The sequence below is a fragment of the Notamacropus eugenii genome, chromosome 1, assembly GCF_028372415.1.
Source record: "Notamacropus eugenii isolate mMacEug1 chromosome 1, mMacEug1.pri_v2, whole genome shotgun sequence".
NCBI classification, from domain to species: Eukaryota; Metazoa; Chordata; class Mammalia; order Diprotodontia; family Macropodidae; genus Notamacropus; species Notamacropus eugenii.
The window spans coordinates 276,222,987-276,242,411 of NC_092872.1; the positions used below are offsets into that span (position 1 = coordinate 276,222,987).

A 19,425-nucleotide genomic window follows, 5' to 3' on the forward strand; every position below is an offset into this window, starting at 1 on the left:
TTCTACGAGTAACCCTAAGGGATTATGAAAATACTTTCCTCACATGCTTCCAATGATATACTGGTATATCTAGTGTTGATTATCACCCATTCTTAATTAGCTTCTAGAAAGTGTATCTACTAAGCAATTATATTAACAACACTTGTTATATAAATACTCACCTACCCCAGCACTAAGGGTACATCTCCCCTTATACTCACAGTGCTCCTGAGGAAAGTAAATTCACACTTAAGAAATATTCACAGCTTCTAGTCTCTGAATTTTTTTCTCCATTCTTGAAATCCTCAGGAAGTTCTATTGAGGTGTAGCTCATTGCTGGTAAATAGACTTGTTGTTGAAATAGAGAATTCCAAACTGGCTTTCTGTGTTACACACAGCCCTACAGGCCTTGCTTAATTCTCTTCAACTAAATACAAAGCATTTTCTGAGTTCACTCATTGACCCCAAAGCACCTATGATTCTTTCAAATTGATGAAGGATTTATTCACTCCTAGTTTAATTTGTATTGATTTAATTGCAATTTCCGATCTGGATAAAAAAATAAAGACATATGCCTACAAGTAGCATCTGTGCTTTATCAGTGTAGGGAAGTCCTCCCATCATTGTAGATTAGTAGGATTTTGTCTAAGACAAAACAGTTAGATGACACGGTCAATAGAGTACTGGGCCTCGACTCAGGAAGACTCCCCTTGCTGAGTTCAAATCTAGCCCCAAACACTTAATAGCTCAACCCTATTCAACTGTTTCTTCATCTCTAAAATGAGCTGAAAAATGGAATGCCAACCCCACTCCAGTATCTTTGCAAAGAAAACCCCAAGTGGAATCAGGAAGAGTCATTCATGACTGGAAACAACTGAACTGAAAAGCACCTAAGGATAGCTAGATGCCATAGTGGTTAGAAGGCTAGTCTGAAGTCAGGAAGATCTAATTTCAAATCCAGACTCAGACACCTAGCTGTGTGAGCCTGGACAAGTCAATTACCTGTATTTGCCTTGGTTTCTTCATCTATAGAATGATCTGGAGAAAGAAATGGCAAACCACTCCAGTATCTTTTTCAAGGAAAACCCCAAATAAGATAATGAAGAGTCAGGCATAACTGAACCACAGCAAAGGCACATGGAAATTAAAGTATGTGGCCAAAAACTAATAAGAATCTGGAGGTCCTTCTTCAAGCCCACCACTTCATCTTCTTCCATGTTGCTACCATGCAATTTGCTGGGGAGTGAAATACAACAAATATACAAGATGGGAGAAAACTGAGATACGTCTAGCAGGCATGTGAACCTTCAATGGTGGAAAGCCAAATGTGAATCAATAAAGCAGAGCTGTTTTTTAACAGCCAATAGGGTGATTCTTGTTTACATTAAAGAAATCTTACCTTCAGAAGCCCAAGAGAGACCCTTGACTGTTCTCAATGGGTCATTTCTTCATGAATTCACCAGGTCACTTTTGTTCCCTGCAATTCTAAAAGAATCCAGAGAAAACAGAGAGTGGCACAAAGAGGCCACATGGCTTTAGAAGTACCTTTCCAATTCCGTTATTCTAGTATTCTGAATTTGAAATTTAATTTATTTTTTTCTAGAGAGAAAGAAGGCCAAATCCAAGTAAGAATAGCAACTATTTCACCCCAAGAAGGAAGATAGGAGAAAAAAGAGTATTTGTGTGTGTATGTGCCAAGAGAAAAAGAAAACAGAAAAACAATATTTTTGTTTGGAACATTCTAGCAAGAATCTATCATCATGTGAAATTACATTTGACAGAGACCCTGTGTGGATACCTAAAGATTCTTAGGCCTTTGAATGTCTCTGAGTGATTCAATCTAAAAGCAAACCCTTCTGAATGAATATCTTATGAGAACTTTAGATGTCTTTTTAAGTTCTCATTCTTACTCTTAATACAAATGTTACTTTGAGAAAATCACCCAACAACTCAACAAAGACCAGTTAAGCTCCTACTTTGTGCTAGGATTCCTAGTTGCCTCAGAATAAAAATCCAAATATTCCCTTCTCTCAAAGGGAATAAGGGTTGGAAAATAGGATAGACTTTTTTTCATGGTGCAGGAACACAAGAAAATCAGAGGGAACAGGAGCAAGGAGAAAGGCCTTTGGCCAGAGAAAAAGCTGGGCCATTGCCAACAGAACTTGAGACGGTGATGCTCAGCAATCACAACAGTAGCTGCCACTCAGGTAGCATCGTAAGGTCAAGTCAAAAGGTCAAGCATGTACAGTGTCAATATCTGGGCCTCACAAGCAACTGAGGAGGAAGATGCTATAGATACAATAATCCTCAAAAAAAATATAAAAGGGCAATAAGCATATTGAGGTTACAATTCTTATTCAGCATCCCACAGCCGGTAAGAGTTTAATGTGGGAGAAACAGGTAACATGACTAAAGACAGCACTTTACAAACTTGTCTCATTTCAACCTCACAATCTTGTGAGACAATAGCTCATATTATCAATTCCATTTTAAAGATGAAGCTGAGAATCAGAGAGGTTCTGTAACTTTCCTATGGTTACTCAGATAAGAGTTAAGTGAAAGGATTAGACTGTAGGTCTTATTCATTACCACTCACATCGACTTAAGTGTGTGTCTGTTTCCATGTGTGTAAACACATATATGAATGCATATATAGGCATATATGTATATATATATACACATTTGTGTGTATATGCATTTACTCAATTATAACCATATCTTTCTTTTTTTTACAGTTTCTTAATCATCTGTAGGGTTATGCAGTCAAACCTGTATTGGTAAATGTTTAACAACAAGCTCTCAGGAGTGGGGGAGATGTATATACAACATATTTTTAAGTTTTATCTGACTCAATTAATCTTTCTCCACTTTCTAAAGTCTAGAAAAGAGCAAAGTAATAACTCAATACCTGATTTGCAGTAGATGCTCCATAGAAGATTTAACCATTAGTTCTCAAAAGCTAGTTCGAGCTCGCTCCAGTACATCCCTAAGGGCAGTGGAAATAACATTGGGTTAAAGTCAGGGTCCAAATCTCAGCTCTGCTATTTACTTTCTGTTTGTCTCTGGACAAATCACTTAACCTTCTTATGTCTTGGTCTTTCATCTGTGAAACCTGAGGGTTGATCTAGAGGACCTGTAAAGACCTTTTCATCTCTCAGTCTATGAATCCCATTTATCTCCCTTTCTTTTCTTCCTTGATAAGATCTGACTTCATATTCAAGCACTTTTTTGGATTTTTTAATTTTTGACTCAATATTTACTTTCCTTTCATTACATGTACCAACAATTTTTGATATTTATCAGTTTTTTTCAACTTTTGAGTTTCAAATTCTATTCATCTCTCCCTCCTCTCTCCCCTCCCTGAGACAGAAAGCAATCTGAAATAGGCTCTATGTGTGTGATCATGTGAAACATTTCCATATTAGTTGTTCTATGCAAGAAGATTCAAAAGAAAGAGATAAACAGATAAAATTGGTTTGCTTTAGTGAGTATTCAGACAGCATCAGTTCTTTCTCTGGAGGCAGATTGCATTTTTCATCATGAGTCCTTTGGGATTTTCTTGGTTCATTGTGCCACTGAGAATAGCTAAGTCATTCACAATTCATCTTACAATATTGCTGTTACTGTGTACAATGTTCTCCTGGTTCTGCTTACTTCAATTTGTATCAGTTCATGTTAGTTTTCCTAGACATTTCTGAATTCTTTCTGCTTGTCATTTCTTATAGCACAATAGTATTTCATCACAATTATATACCACAACATGTTTAGCCATTCCCTAATTGATGGGCATCTGTTCAATGTTCAATTTTTAGCTACTGCAAGAAAGACTATATACATACATACATACACACATATATACTATACAAATACACATATGTACAAATACATAGACATATATGTCTGTATACATGTATCTATACAGATGTGTCTGTCTATATATGTGTGTGTATACACACACACACGTACATGTATGAATGTATACATTTACAAATAGGTCTTTTTTGAAACTCTTTGTTATATAGTCTTAGCAGTAGTTTTGCTGGACTAATGTATAGTTTCATAGCCCTTTGGGTATAGCTCCAAATTGCTCTCCAAAATGAGTGGATCAGTTCACAACTCCAGCAATAGTTCATTAGTGTCCCATTTTTCCCACATCTGAGTGGGGGGGAGCGAGAGAGGATTTTGGTATAATTTTGTTTGTTCTAGCCTTGTTACAGCCTGTGGAGCAATGAGAATCTACTGAGCACTTAGCATGTGCCATTCACTTTACTAAGCACCTGGAATACAAAAGAGATAAAATGAGTCCTTGTGCTCAAGGAGTTTACATTCTAATTGGAGATACAATATGTGTATAAATAGGTACATACAGAATATATAGGAGTTTTGAGGTAAATAATACTAATCACAACTCATGTTTATATAGTCTTTTTAAGGTATGCAAGGCACACCTTTTGCAACCTCATTTAATCCTCACAATAGCCCTATGATATGGATGACATTATGCTCCCTATTGTACAGATTACAAAACGGAGGGTTAGGAAAAAGGAAAAGCCAATTATCCAGAATCACATAACTGAAAAACTTTGGAGACAGAGTATCCATAGAGTTGGCTTTATCATTAGTCTTCTTCTGGTACACATGCTTCATGCTGGGAATATATTTCTTTCTGGCAGCTTGGACTGACTCACTGATTTGCTGACCTCTGCGGATCTTATCTTTTGGGATGTGTATGGAATGGCCATTTTCCTTCTGTCTAAGCTCCTTGGAAAGGAGAGAAACCATACTTTTCCTCTGAATGTGGGAGGTCATAAAACATCATGAGGCTACTACTTTGATCATGTGTCATGAAGAGGTTTAATTATAATTTCATTGAAATACCATGAGAGATGACCATCGTAGACAAAAAGAGATAGTCACAAGGACTACGTTGGCATTGTCTGCAACGTTTCCAATCTACCCTGTTGCCTCTTCAGATTAAGTGTAAAGAGCCTGTCTCCTGCGTGTCATGGAGATCAGTGGCATTGGTCTGCACAGCCACCTCTACTTCATTGAGATCTCACGGTACCATTGCTTCACCTCTCCAGTACAATTCAGTCTAGGGAGGCCTTCCCAATATTCAGAGGTACAGTGAGGAGGTGACCTCATTTGGCTGCAGCTTGAGCACTGGATATTCAGCAATTCAGGAAAAGTCTTACCTCTCAGTAGAGTGAAAAATAAGGCAGATGTTGTCAGGCATGGACATGTTTGACAGCTTCTGTTTTACAAGAAGATATCTTTTGGGAGATACCTTCATTGGGAAATGAAGCAACAAAAAAATCACCAACATTTGTATTTTGTTTTAAGTGCAGGAAAGAATATAGTATCTCCAAGAAAAGTTTTTCATTAAAATACACATGACCATATTTATTCTTTTCAGGGTAGATTACAAAAAGGTTGAAAAAAGAAACTACCACAGCTTTTCCATAAAAAAAAAATTTCAGTGCACATATATAGGCAGTCCTGATAAAATATACTGGACCATTTTTGTCAAGCTTGTGGAATTAGGCTTGAGTGGGATCATAGTGTGATCTCATCAAATGGAGAAAACATAGTGGTGATTTTATCAATTGCTCTTTCTTGTGATTGGATAACACTACCCTCTACTGGAAGAAAAGACAAAAGAGAAAAACAGCTACAGGAAGAAGAGCTTCTCTATCACTCACTACATTCAAGAAAAGCATTTACAGAGAGGATTCTGGGAAGATGGTGGAGTAGGTCAGAAAATTCCAAGCTCACAAGATTTTCCCTGAAAAAAGAGATAAAATAGAACCTTCAAAGTGAACAATGTGGGTAAAAATAACTAAAATATGAGCACAACAAGGGTCTTCCTGGGACAATTTGAGAAGATCAGAAGAAAAATCCCGGGAAGAGGTTTGGTCAGTTTGAAGAGTAAATATACCTGGGGTCCACTTAAACAGCAAGCCACAAGTCCTGGGGTTAGTTCGGAAGGCTGCCTTAGCCCCAGTCACAGGAACTTTTACTCCTGGGATGTTGAGGGACTTGAGCGTCTGAGTGGGGGAAGATCAAGAGAACCTGTGCTGACAAGGAATGCCAGACCCAGCTGTGCTGTGGAGAGCAACAGGGGGCGAGAAGGAACCAGTGCATATTGGGTGAGTGTAGAAACATTGGGGCAGAAAAACCCCTGGCTGTGGGCACTTACTGGAAGTTGCAGGCTTGGCTTTGGTTCCAGGCAAGAGGGGAGGACTGAAGATTTGGGGCAAGAGGCACCATTTCCCATACCCTAGGGCTAGAGGTGATTACAGCAGTGAAGCTATTAATACAAAAAAAAAATGCCCAGGTAAAGGAGAAAGAATCTAATCATAGAAAGCTATTACAGGAATAGAGAAGACTGGGGTTCATCTTCAGAGGAGGATGTTGAAGTAAAGAAACACTCTTCTCCCCAAAAGTCACATCAAATGATGGAGATGTAGGAAAAACTAAAAGAAAATAAGAATAATTGAAGAAAAAATAAGAAGATTATGAAAGAAAAATCAACAAATTAGAAAAGGATATCCAGAATCTTAAGGAAGAAAATGACACCTTGAAAATTAGAATTCAGTAAGGTGAAGCCAGGAAAATTATAGGAGATCAAGAAATAATTAAACAAAATATGAACAACAAAAAAATAGAAGAGAAAGTGAAACATCTTATAAGAAAAACAACATATCTGAATAACAGATCAAGAAGAGAAAACATAAAAATACTCAGACTACCTCAGAGTTCTGATAAAAAAAAAGTATCTTGATAAAATAATACAAGAAATAATTAAAGAAAATTGTCCTGAAGCATTAGAAAAATGTGGGAAAAGTAGAAATAGAAAAAATGCATTGATCATCACTTGAAAGAGATCCTATGAAGAAAACTGAGGGATATTATAATCAAATTTTGAGACCCCCCCCCATCTCAAGGAGAAAATATTAAAACAAACAAAAATAAAGTAATTTAAATATGATGGTGCCACAATTAGAATCACATAAGACCTAGCAGCAGAGACATTACAGGACTACTGGGTTGGGGCTCTGTCCAAAACCATCATACCCAGCAAAGTTAAGTATAATTCTGAATGCAAAAAAAATGGACATTTAATCAACTGTCAGATTTTCAAGACTTTAAAAAAAAACCTGAACTTAATAGAAGATTTAACATAGAAGAGCCAAGAGAAACATAAGATACATACCACAGACTGATTACAAGGCATTCAATAAGGACAGACTGTTTACCTTTTATATAAGTAAAATGCAAAATGCATGTCTAAGATTCTAATTAATAATTGGGTGTCTCATAAGAAAGACTGGGGTAAACCTGAGTATGATATAAATTTAAAAAATTAAAACCATTTAGGAACAGCTCAAAAGAATAATTATTTTAGACAAATGAGGTGCAAAAAGGAAAAATCAATATAGAGGAATTAGATGGGGAGGAGGGCTGGTAGTTCTGGTACCATTTTCACAGGGAATGGGTTTAAGAGGGAACGATATGTACATACATACACATACTTATATATGTATGTATATACATATGTATATGTGTGTGTGTGTATAAAAGTCTAAATCCAGAAGAAATAAAGCAGTAAGGGGGTAGGAAGGGGGAGAGGACAAAGGAGGGATCCAAGTGAGGGAATAGATTACAGATGGCTATAGAAGTATATTTAAATTTATGGTAGTGGGAGGATAAGGGAGAGATTCTTGGAGAGAGTAAGTAATAGGAGGACAAGGTAATGAGTAGAAGTTTAGTAAAGGAGACATGAGGGATAGAAAAAGAGATAAACACAAACATGAAAACAAAGTTGAGTAGAATTTGGGAAAGTGCATGTTCATATATCTATGTATACACTTAAAGCTATAGAGAAATATATCCACACTTAATTGTAACTTTTGGGTGGTGGGGAAAGAACAAAGTGAAAAAGGACACAGCAGAGAATAAAAGAAAACTTACACAGAAGCAAAGAAAAGATGGACAGTTCTCAACACAATGTGTAGTATTTATGATACAGGCTTTCTTGAAATGAAAATGTATTTTTACATATTTTGAATCCTCTCGTATCTTCTGTCAGGCATATGACATGCTTTTGAGGCAGCTAGTTGCCTCAGTGAATAAAAAGCTAGTACTGAAGTCAGGAGGACCTGAGTTCAAACCTGCCCTCAGACACTTGACACTTACTAGCTACGTGACCTTGGGAAAGTAAGTTACTTAACCTCTATTGCCTTACCTCCTCCCTCCAAAAATAAGAAAGGAAAAGACAAAAGAAAATACAAAAAATGTTTTCCTGGGCATTTTCTCCAGATATTCCTGGACTGCAGGCAGAACCAGCCATGGTTTCCACCAGCACCATTGCTGGCTAGTCCCTTTCTCTTGTCTAAAATGATACATTGCAGAAGAAAAATGAGTAGCTCACTGGACATCTTAAGGCCAATCAAGGATCACAACCCCATAAGGAGTGCTTGCTCAGTGTGTCGTAAAAGAAAAATATGGCTATAATACCATTTCTGAATTACTAACTCATCTTGTCAAGTACAGCAAATAAAGAGGCAAAAGCCCATCCTTTAATGAGTTCCCACTATTTATGGCTTCAACTTGGTGAATAATTAACTGGCGTGGTGGAATTATTTTTTTAAGTTTATTGTGCATTCAATAAAGAATTGAATCCAGAGAAATTTCCCCCTCCCTCAGACAGGAAAAGGCAGTTCTTCTGACAATGTTTCAATGATATGGGATTTCTATGATCTCATCATTGTGGGTTTTCCCTTCATTGATATGAGTTGTAGTCTGTTCATCCTTATCCATCCTCTTAGACTCTGTCGTTTCGAAAACTTGAGACAATTTATCCACTCTAATAGCTAATGTGATGACCCTAAATATTTTTCTCTCTCTTTTTTTTAAAAGAATGTTATTTTCAAAAGGGGGAAAACCTGAAATATTCAGAGTTCAAATTCCCCTGCAATTTATATTGTGGTGAGCTGGCAAGTTTCTCTTGTTTCTTCAGAATTTCATTCTTGTTATAACCTTTGAGCTATCTTCTTCTTCTTGCAGAATTTTATATTTTTGAGTATTCTCCATCTTTTCTCCCAAAGTCTATATCAGACTTCTCCTGGCTCTCTCTTCTTGATCACAGATTCTAATAAGAAATGGTGACTTCTCCATAAAGTTCCCATAATCCCTCACTGACTAAAGCATTTGTCTCAGTGAGGATCAAAACTGGAATAAATCTCACACTTGATGGTTGCTGTATCTTTTGAAGGATGAAGTCAAGATATTATTAGTTCCCCTGGTTTTCATGCAGAGAGAATTCCAGCAGTTATCTAGTAAATCTGATACCCACCTCGTTACAAGTCCAAGATTTGTTTCCTCCAATCCTCCTCTCTTTTATTTGTCTTTTCCAGTGGAGCTGTAGTATAACCTGATAATAAAATTACCATTTTTTTCCATCCATGAATATTCATTCATATGTACTCTACCAGGGATCTCCCTCAATGCATCCTAGACTTCTGCATATGAATATACCCACTTCAAAAGCAGTGATATTCTCCTACCATTTGACATGCCCTTTTCTCCTTAAGGTACCTGAATAGGCCTTAGTTGAAAAAGGCCAAGGTCTCCCATTGCATCCTGGGCCATCTCCAATCATCCTGATGAATATCTGGTCACTGGATCCAGATGGCTCAGGAAGAGAAAGTGAACCTGGTGACCTTGCACAGCCCTCCCTCACAAAACAAAATCAAGTGCAAGTCATGTCATCATTTCTCTGATGTCATGGTCTTCTTCAAAAATGAAGGATGAATAAAACAACAGTATTCATCCAGAACGACATTGCAGTCATAAGTTTAATCCCACCAAAACTCGGTGCTTAGTGCATGTCATAGGAATATAGAAAATGCTTGTTGACTAGATTTGATAAAGATGAGGCCAAATTTACTTTTTTGTGTTATACTGTCTCCTTCCTACTCCTCGTTCCTAAATCTGGGTATAGGTTTGATCTGAGCTACATAAAGTGAGGTGTGGCTTCCAGGAATCAGAAGTTCATTGGTGTGTTTCCAGGTCAAATCACACATGGAACATTGTGTTCAGTCTGGGGCACCATTGTTTAAGAAGGACATTGATGAGGAAGAGAAAGGCTTTACCTTCTTGTATTTAAAGAACCCTATCATTTATCAGGTGAAGTTATGGATCCCTTCTCAGAGTAGTGTTTGTAAGTGCATAAGATAAACACATAAAATTATAAAGGAAATATATTATCAACATTCAATTTTTTTTAAGTTCACAATGCCCAGGTTACAAACTACTGTAGCTATAAAGATGGTGATCCCAAGGTTGCTAAAGAGTCTTGAGTTCAGGACATATGAATAGTGGTTGAAAGAACTGACCATCTTTAGCCTGGAAAAGAAAGACAAAACATGATAGCATTGTCCAAGTGTTTGAAGGACTGTCCTATGGAAAAGTGATTAGATTTGATAGGATTTGGAAAGAAGAAAATTGAAGCTTGAACTCAGGAGAAAGTTTGCCAACTATTCAAACTACCCTGGAATAGAACGGACTGCTTTGAAAGGGAGTACATCTCCTCTCATTGGAAGTCATTTAGCAAAGGCTCAATGGCCATTTTTAGGTATGATCAAAAGACAGGATTCTTTTTCCATTTATGGACTAGAGGACCATTGTAGTCTCTTGTAACATCTCTGATTCTGGAATTCAGTGGAAGGAATGAGAGGGCTTATACTCATGAATTCCTGTTCTTGGGATGACATTACCATTCCCTGCTTCATATAATCCAGAGTCTCAGAATTTGAAGGTGCTTCAGAGCCCAGCAACTCCAACCCACAATAAGGACAGTCTTCCAACCTTTATATGAAGAACTATAGTGCATTCAAGGAAACACATTCCATTGCTTCCTTGCTTTAATATGGTTGGGAAGCTCTTAGAAAGTTGCCTGGGACATGGAAAGGTTCAGTGACTTGTTCTGGCTAACATAACATGTGGAAGAAGCATAAATTAAACCCAGATCTCCCTGGGTTTGAGATTATCTCTCTCTTCTACATCAAACTTCCTCTAGTCAAAATAGTTATAATGGGCAAGGGAAAGAGATTCCTTTTACTTTTCCATTGGATTATCTATAGTCTGACCTATTCAGCCTTCCTGAAATGTGAGTTCCTTCAGTTTTGCTTTTTCGAAGTCTAGTGCACTGTAAGCATAAAATGGAACTATGTTTAACAGGAGTTTGATAATTGCACTGACCCCTTTGTGGAAAGGCATTTATAGGTGTTTATTTAGTGTTTCTTTGCTTTGCATTGTCCATGAAATTGTTTTATCAGAGCAAATACCAAAACTCTATAGGACAATGGGTATAGCTTCAAGTGAGAAAAGGTGAGGCCAAAGGCCTTGATAAGCAATTAAAAATTATCCTTGGGTCAAAATCTCCTTGACCTCTGATGAGATTCCAACACTGAACACAAGAAGTGATTATTAAAAGCAATTTGCTAGAGTATAAATCGAGTCTTTGAAAGGTTTAATAGTTTAAGACCTGTTTTGTTTTTCATTCCTAACACAAAAGGGTTAGACGGTGGTGGAGAGTCTCTGTAGTTGGGTAAAAGTTTAGATATCAGGATACTGTAGTTCTAGGTCTGATTTTGACACTAACACATACTTCCTGAGGCCTTATTTTTCAGATGTGTCCATTGGGAGGTGATAAAATCTGCTCTAATTACATCATGTTATATCGATGTTGAATGAGATCCCAAAGTCATAGAACATGGAAGGGGCCTCAAAGGCAGTCTAGTTTAATGCACATGCCAGACTAAGTATGCCCTTTGTAGCTGAACTGACAAGTGGTTGCATGACTCTCCATCTTCAGATATTCAATGGTTGTCCCTCATGTCTGAAATGCTCTTCCTCATCAACCCTTCCTCTTAGAATCTATAGCTTTCTTCCATACTCAGCTCAAAGCTACCCTTTCTAGAAGACCTTTCTCAATTTCTTAAGTACTTAAACCATGGGCGGGGAACCTGTGACATGGAAACCACATGTGCCTTTCTAGATTGCCAACTGCAGTCCTTTGACTGAATCCAAACTTCCCAGAAGAGATCCCCTACAGAAAAGGATTTGTTCTGTAAAACTTGTTCTCAGTCAAAAAGTCACCCCCAAGGACCTAGAAAGCCACATTTGTCCTCCAGGACACAGCTTCCCCATCCCCGGAAACCTTCCACTCAAAGATTGCCTTCTTTCTATGCTATACTTACCTAGAATATACCTTTTTTTAAATGTACGTGTTGTCTCCTTGATTAGAATGTAATGATCTTAAGGACAGGGATCATTTTCTCTTTCTCTGACATACAGGAAGTCCTTAATAAATATTTGTTAATTGACTGATTGAATGTTCATGTATCTTATATATACTTAAATATGTATGTGTACTCTCTTCCATTAGAATGTTTGTTTCTTAAAAGCAGGGGTATCTTTCTCTATTTCTTTGGTATCTTCAGGGCTTAGCATAGTACCTAAAATATACTAAGTGCTTATTAAAAGCCTGTTGATTTATTTATTGATCAATGAACACTTCTCTCTTTTTTTGTTGGAGTCTAGAAATAAAATAATTTCCTATTTCAATACATCAGATGAGGAGGATGTTTTTCCTCATTTGTTGATGTTTTAATCACTTGTCTTTTAGCTTAAGACTTTTTTTAAAATAGATCTTCAAATAGTCCTTTAGTGACTCAGAACTTCTAAGCCATGTGACTGGAACCATCTTAGAAAGTTTCTGTCAGAAGCTTCTGGATGCTTTATTTTCCCGGGTGACACACTGTGTTTAGAAGCAGCATTGCCTTATGCTGCTATCTCACACGTTAAAATTGTGTGGGGAAACTGGCCACATCCTCTGGGGTGCCAGACTGATGTGAGAATAATGGAATTGAGTGCAAGGGACTGACAGTGGCAAATGGGTTCTATAATCCAAGGAGAATGCATGGTTAGAGGCTGAAGGAGCCATTGTTGCTTCCTCTCTAACCTGGTTTGGACTCAACTACAAATTTTATTTTACAGGATATGAATGATTATCCTCCTGTGTTTTCCAAACGCCTCTACAAAGGGATGGTTGCTCCAGATGCAGTCAAGGGCACACTGATCACTACTGTTTATGCTGAAGATGCTGATCCTCCAGTAAGTTAAGTTAAAATTCTCAATTATCAAAAGAAAAACTTGAACTCGAAAAAGTGTTCCTATGTCCACGGAAGAACCAAGGTGATGAGTATGGATTTGAACTCTCCTACCTTGATAAATTTTGTATGCATGCATAGTCCCAGTGGGTCAGATGCTTATTCTAAGGACAATTCACATCAGCTATTGTCTGTGGATTAAGAAGTTTCAGAATGTGCTCCTTAAGATATGACATAGAATAAATAACTGTGAAAGGGAGGAAGAATTCACCTGAATTTGCAATGCTTTCAGGTTCTAGTTTGTGGATTTCTAAAAGGGATGGTACATTTGACTGACAGGATCATAGACTTTCAAAGTGAGAGGGGACCCAAGAGGCCATCAAGGTCTATGGGTCCCTGAAAAAGAATTTTCCCTACATTATCCCTGACCAGAGCTCATCCAGTCTTTGCTGGAAGAGCTCCAAAAGGTGGCAAGACTCCTCTTCCTGAGATGCTTTTGGATAGTACTATTCATTGTGATATAGCTGTTTTTGTTTTCTTACCTCAAGTCAAAATTGGCTTCTTTGAATCTTATACTCATTGCTCCTGGGATTTCCCTCTGGGCCCAGGAGGAAGCCTAAGATATATTTCTGTTTTAAAAGATGTTTTTCATAAAGAAGACTTCCTAATATTTGAAAATACCTACCACATTCTTACTTAACCTTGTCTTCTTCAACCAAAACATGATCATTTCTTTTGGCCCATCTTTATATAGCATAAACTCATCAACCTAGTTATCCTCCTCTGGGTGTGCCGGGATCATTAATGTCCTTCCAAAAACTGTCACATCCAGAACTAATTACACTTTTACAGATGTTATCTTCCTTGGGCATGATACATTGAAACTATCTTCCTAGTCCCAGACACTATTTGTCACTTATTTCACCCCAAAGACATATTGATTTTCTTGGGCATCCTATAACACTGTTGACTCATATTGAGTTTGTGATCCACTAAAGGCTTCAGATCTTTTTCAGAGAAACTTCTCTCTAGTCACTCCTCTACTATTTAGCACTTGTGGTCCAAAATGGTAGACTTGGTCTCTTCCTACTGTGCATCTACCATTTTAAATATGCACAGCTAATCATATCACTAAAAAAGCATCACAATTTTCAATTGTGATGACATGAAAAATTGTTGGTTATATGTGAGAGGGACCCTTGGTCCCGAGTCAACTAGTGCTTCTATTAAGTAGATATATGTGGGCCTCTTCAGCAAGCCCTGAATTATTTTTAGAGGTCAGACACATAGCTCACACCCAAAATGCTACTAGAATGACAACCAAGCTTAGACAGCCCCTTATGAGATAAGAATTAGTTTTATAATTTATTTACATAGGGAACTTTTAGACAACAAATTTCCTAATACAGGACACTTCTTTGCAATTTGTAGACTTAGAGGATTGCTATTGGATTTAGAGGGTAAGTGTTTTGCCCAGGGCCACACAGTATGTGTCAAAAATAGCTTCCTATCCACCTCCATTAGATTTGAACTTCCTGAATGTAGCAACTGTTTTTTGTCTTTCTTCTTTATCCCCAGCAGTGTCTGCTAGTAGGTGCTTAATAATTGCTTGTTGGAACGTAATGAGCATTTAATAAATGTACATCCACTAGATAATTGATTAATAAAACCAGAGTTTTAGGACTCAAAGTGATCTCAGAGGTCATCTAGTCTAAGCCCTTCTTTTTCTATACAAGAAAACCAAGGCCCACAGAGGTTACAATGAAAAATAAGCTCATGCCCTCAGAGAGCTTAGATTCTAATGGGGAAGACATCCACATAAAATAATTTAGCTACTATGTTGATAGCAGACTGATGGTAATTTTAATGATGAAGGTACTAGAAGCTGCAAGTATTAGGAATAGCCTCCTGTTCAAGGCATAATTTGATATGGATCTTGAAAGACGCCTGAAAGTCTCAGAGGAAGAAGGGAGGTAGCAGATTTGATGCCTAGGGGACCAGCCAGTGCAAAGTGATGGAGACAAATGATGGAGCACCATGCATGAAGATTACAAGCAAGTCAGTTTAACACCATGGGTGTGGAACTATGGCCTCTAGGCCACATGTGGCCTTCTAGGACCTTGGGTGTGGACTTTTCACTGCGTACAAGTTTTATTGAACAAACCCTTTTATTAAGGGATTTCTTTTGTGAAATTTGGATTCAGATAAGAGGTCCACATGTGGCCTAAAGGCCCCAAGTTCCCCACCCCTAAACTAGACTGTAGAATTAATGTAAGGAAGTATAGTCAGAAGACCAGAAAAGTAGGAAGAAATCATGTTACAAAGAGTTCTAAATAACAAACAGAAGACTACATATTTTTACAGGACATTTATTGAGTGTTGTATTGGGGGAAGAGAGAGTGGTTGATATGGGCAAGTCTTATCCAGGAGCATATAGCACATTTGAATCAGTAACTAAACTTGAGCACAAATCATTCTGACTCCCCAGTCTGACTTTCTACCCAGTACACCAGGAAAATCATTTTGGCAGCTCTGTTTAGAGCATGGAATCAACTATGGAGAAGCTTGAGGCAGGAACAAGACTATTACAATAATCAAGGAAAGAAGTGCTGAGGGAGTGAATTAGGGTAATGACCAAAATTTCCAAGCTTTGGATATTTGGGAGACAAATATCATGACAGAAATAAGGACCAAGACTATTTTCAAGTAGATAAAATGATACGTATGTACAAGAACGATGATTTCCTCATCAGAGAGAGATTCCAGTGTGCAAGCTTCCTCAATCATAGACATACCTACCATTGAGTTGGCAAACCCCAAGGTTTGAGGCACCCAGAGGTGAAGGAGTTTAGCCATAATCACAGTTAGTGAGTGTCAGAGGTGATATATGACCTCACATCCTGCTGATCCTAAGCACTGTCACTTTATCCCATCTGGTATCTACCGCATACTATTGCTTACTTAGGTAAACATCCTAAAGATAAGGCTTAAACTGGTGATACTCATTTAAATTCATTAGTAAATTTTGGGAGTGAATGTAAAATGATGCAGAATGAACTCAATGACTTAATTGAACAAAGATGAACTGAGACCTTCCAGCCCAACCCATGTCTGCCCAAGAATATTCTCTATTAAATGCCTGATAATAAGTCCTCTGGCTTTTGCTTGAGGACTGCCACCAAGGAGTAGTCAGTTGCTTCACAATGCTAGGCACATTGTAAATATTAAGTAATTGCTTATTGAAGACTTGAGTCTCAAGTTAATTTGTGCAGCTTTCCAGTATCTGTCATTATTAGCACACGGTGGTAAGATCATTGAAGTCCTGAATTTGAGAGCAATGTCCCTCTGTAAGTCAGTGTTTCAATAGTAAGCATTTATTAAGCACCTACCATTGTGTTAAGTGTTGGGGAAGGACCATACCTCCCCCAAATGGGAGAGGCAAGCAAACAAATACATAGAAATGAGATACATACAGGACAAAAAGGAAATAATTTACAAAAGAAAAAGAAAAAACATGAGAAGAGGGGTTAGGAAAGGCTTTCTGGAGAAAAGTAGGATTTGAAGGGAGCTGGAGGGAAAAGATCCCTGCCAGAATGGAGAAAAGGAAGCAGGTGAATCACTTCACATCTCTGTCCCTTGGTTTCTTTAGCTATAACAATTAAGAAATTGTTTTCTAAGGTCTCTTCCAACACGAATTGTAGGAAACCATGATACCAATCTTAAAACCTCACCCTTGGCAACTTCCATCCAGTATTTTGTTTCTCTTCCATGACAGCAAATAGAACATGTTCATTCTTCCTTTGATAAGAGAGCCTTCATATATTATTTTAATGGTTTCCTGGCTCTTGACACAAATGTGATTTTTTTGCATACAATATAACCTTGGCGCATATATATATATATATATACACATATATATCAGGATTGTCATGTCAGAGAAACAACATAGAAGAGTGGAGAGAGTTTTAGACTGGAAATCAAAAACAAAAAAGTCCTGGGTTCATATTCTGCCTCTAATACTAACTAATGGTGTGATTCTAAATAGGTTCGTTATTCTAATCATTTGACCCATCATCTGTAAGGTGAGTGTGAAAATTTTTGATGGATCTCTACATCATAGTGTTGTAAGGTTCGTTAGACTCTTAAAAATATCTGTTTTAATGATGATTATACCAAGAAAAACATAGGGGTCATTTAAAAAATTATTACAATTAAATTTAAAAAAAAAACTAAAATTTATAACCCTGGTCTTCTGGCTTCAGATCCCACTGCACAATGCTGTGGGTAGTTCAGAAAGTACCACTAGATACATTCAGACTGTGCTTACAAGACTCAGTCAAGCATTCAATCTAAAAAAATCATTTTGGAAGCATTTACTGAGTCCCCAGGCATTGTGCTGGGTCCTAGGGATATAAAGGTAAAAGGGAAAGTCTTTTCTCTCCTGGAGCTTATATTCCATTAGGGAGAGACAGGAGGAAGGTGCTTGGAGAGGAAAACAGCAAACAACATTAAACTAAGCATTTACTAAATACATACACAAGGTAGTTTGAAAAGAGAGGGCACTAGCAAATAGCATAATCAGGAAAGACTTTAAGTCCCAATCAATAAGCAGTACTTACAGACACACACACACACACACACACACACACACACACACACACACACACACACTAGATGTCTCAAAGGCATCACAAATTTATTATGTCCCAAAAAAAGGCAACTCATTTTCTTTCCCTCAAAAGGGAACTCTTTTCCCAACCTCTCTTTTACTGATGAGTGCTGCAGTCCTCCCAGGCCTGGTTTCACATTCCCAGACCTTTCTTTCTGTAATCACTCTCCTCCCACCACATATCCAAATGTAATTGATTCTACCTCCAGGTAACTTACTTTCATCTCTTCCTGTTGCCTCATTGTTCAGTGCTTCATCATTTCTCACTGAGATGATGCTATTATCAGTTGGACTGGATTGCCTGCTTTGAGTCTTTCAGTCCTCCACTGCCACTGCAGTATTGATTTTCCCAAAGTATGTGTTTGACCACATCACTCCCCTGTTGAGGAAACATCAACAGTTTGCTCTTCGTTTTGGCCCTGAAAACCATTCACATCATGGCTCTAGCCTACTACCCTTCTTGCACTTTCTCCCACATGACACTATCCCTTGCCTCATGGCCTTCACATCAGCTGTCCCTTATGCACGAAATGCTTTTCATCTTCTTTTCTATCACCCTCTGATCCCCCTACTTTCCACTACAAAAAAAAAATGTCTTCCAATGATTTTTCATACCCAAATGCATGCACACATACATATACTTAAACATATGTCGTACATACATAAACACATTTATACATATATTGGCTCCCATAATAGACAAAAGGGTCTTTGAGAGCAAGGACTTTTTAATTGTACCTAAAACAATGTCTGACACATACTGAGGACTTAATAAATTATTTTCCCATTGATTGATTGATTGATTGATTGATCTTAGCTTTAGAGCTAGAAGAGAGTTCATTGTTGGGAAGGAGACTTGCCTAAGGTCAAACAGCTAATGTATCCACTCCAGTAAGGATCTATAACATCTAAGAAATAGAATTGGTAAATTGTTTATCAAATAGGTAGAGAATCATACAATTTCATAGTGGAAGGGACATCAGGGGCCATCTACTCTAACCCAAAACTGATCAAAAATGTCTTCTCCATGACATCCAGTCTTTGTTTAAAGACCCTTGGGGAGGGGAGGAGGTTAAGAGTTTGGGAGAACTATTCTACTTTCTACTTTCATCTCTAAATATCTATGATCTTATGATGTCTGAGCCCTCATCTGTAAAATAAAGGTTTTATATCCAATGATCTCTAAGGACCCTTTTCTGCTCTAAATCCTAGGAAATCCTATAATCTTGAAGGTATTTCAAGCCCTAGAGCAACGGTGGGGAACCTGTGACCTTCTGACTGAGTCCAAGTTTTGAAGAACAAATCCTTTTATTAAGGGAATTTTTTTTTTTATGAAGTTTGGATTCAGTCAAAGGGCCACAATTGAAGACCTAGAAGGACACATGTGGCCTCAAGGCTGCAGGTTCCCCACCCCTGCTCTGGAGCTTTTAATCTTATAATTTTGTAACTAAGACATGCTCACTTTCAGTCATAGCATAGAAGCAATGAGACACTGAAGAATACTGCTAATGGAAGGCCTATAAGCCAAGGGAACATTGTTTCTGAATCTCAAAGAATTCCAAAATTCAAATGGTATAAAACTCGAGTGATTTCTAAAGC

The 19,425-nt window shown here is 37.7% G+C and overlaps 1 protein-coding gene across 2 annotated transcripts in view; it reads left to right on the forward strand.

Moving 5' to 3' along the window:
* PCDH15 (protocadherin related 15) overlaps positions 1 to 19,425 on the forward strand; it is a 2,324,555-nt gene that overhangs the window by 2,081,649 nt on the left and 223,481 nt on the right. For both annotated transcript variants that reach the window (XM_072628920.1, XM_072628919.1), the window contains one exon: positions 13,045 to 13,161. In XM_072628920.1, the coding sequence (XP_072485021.1) occupies positions 13,045 to 13,161 (117 nt within the window). The remainder of the gene's footprint in view (positions 1 to 13,044; positions 13,162 to 19,425) is intronic.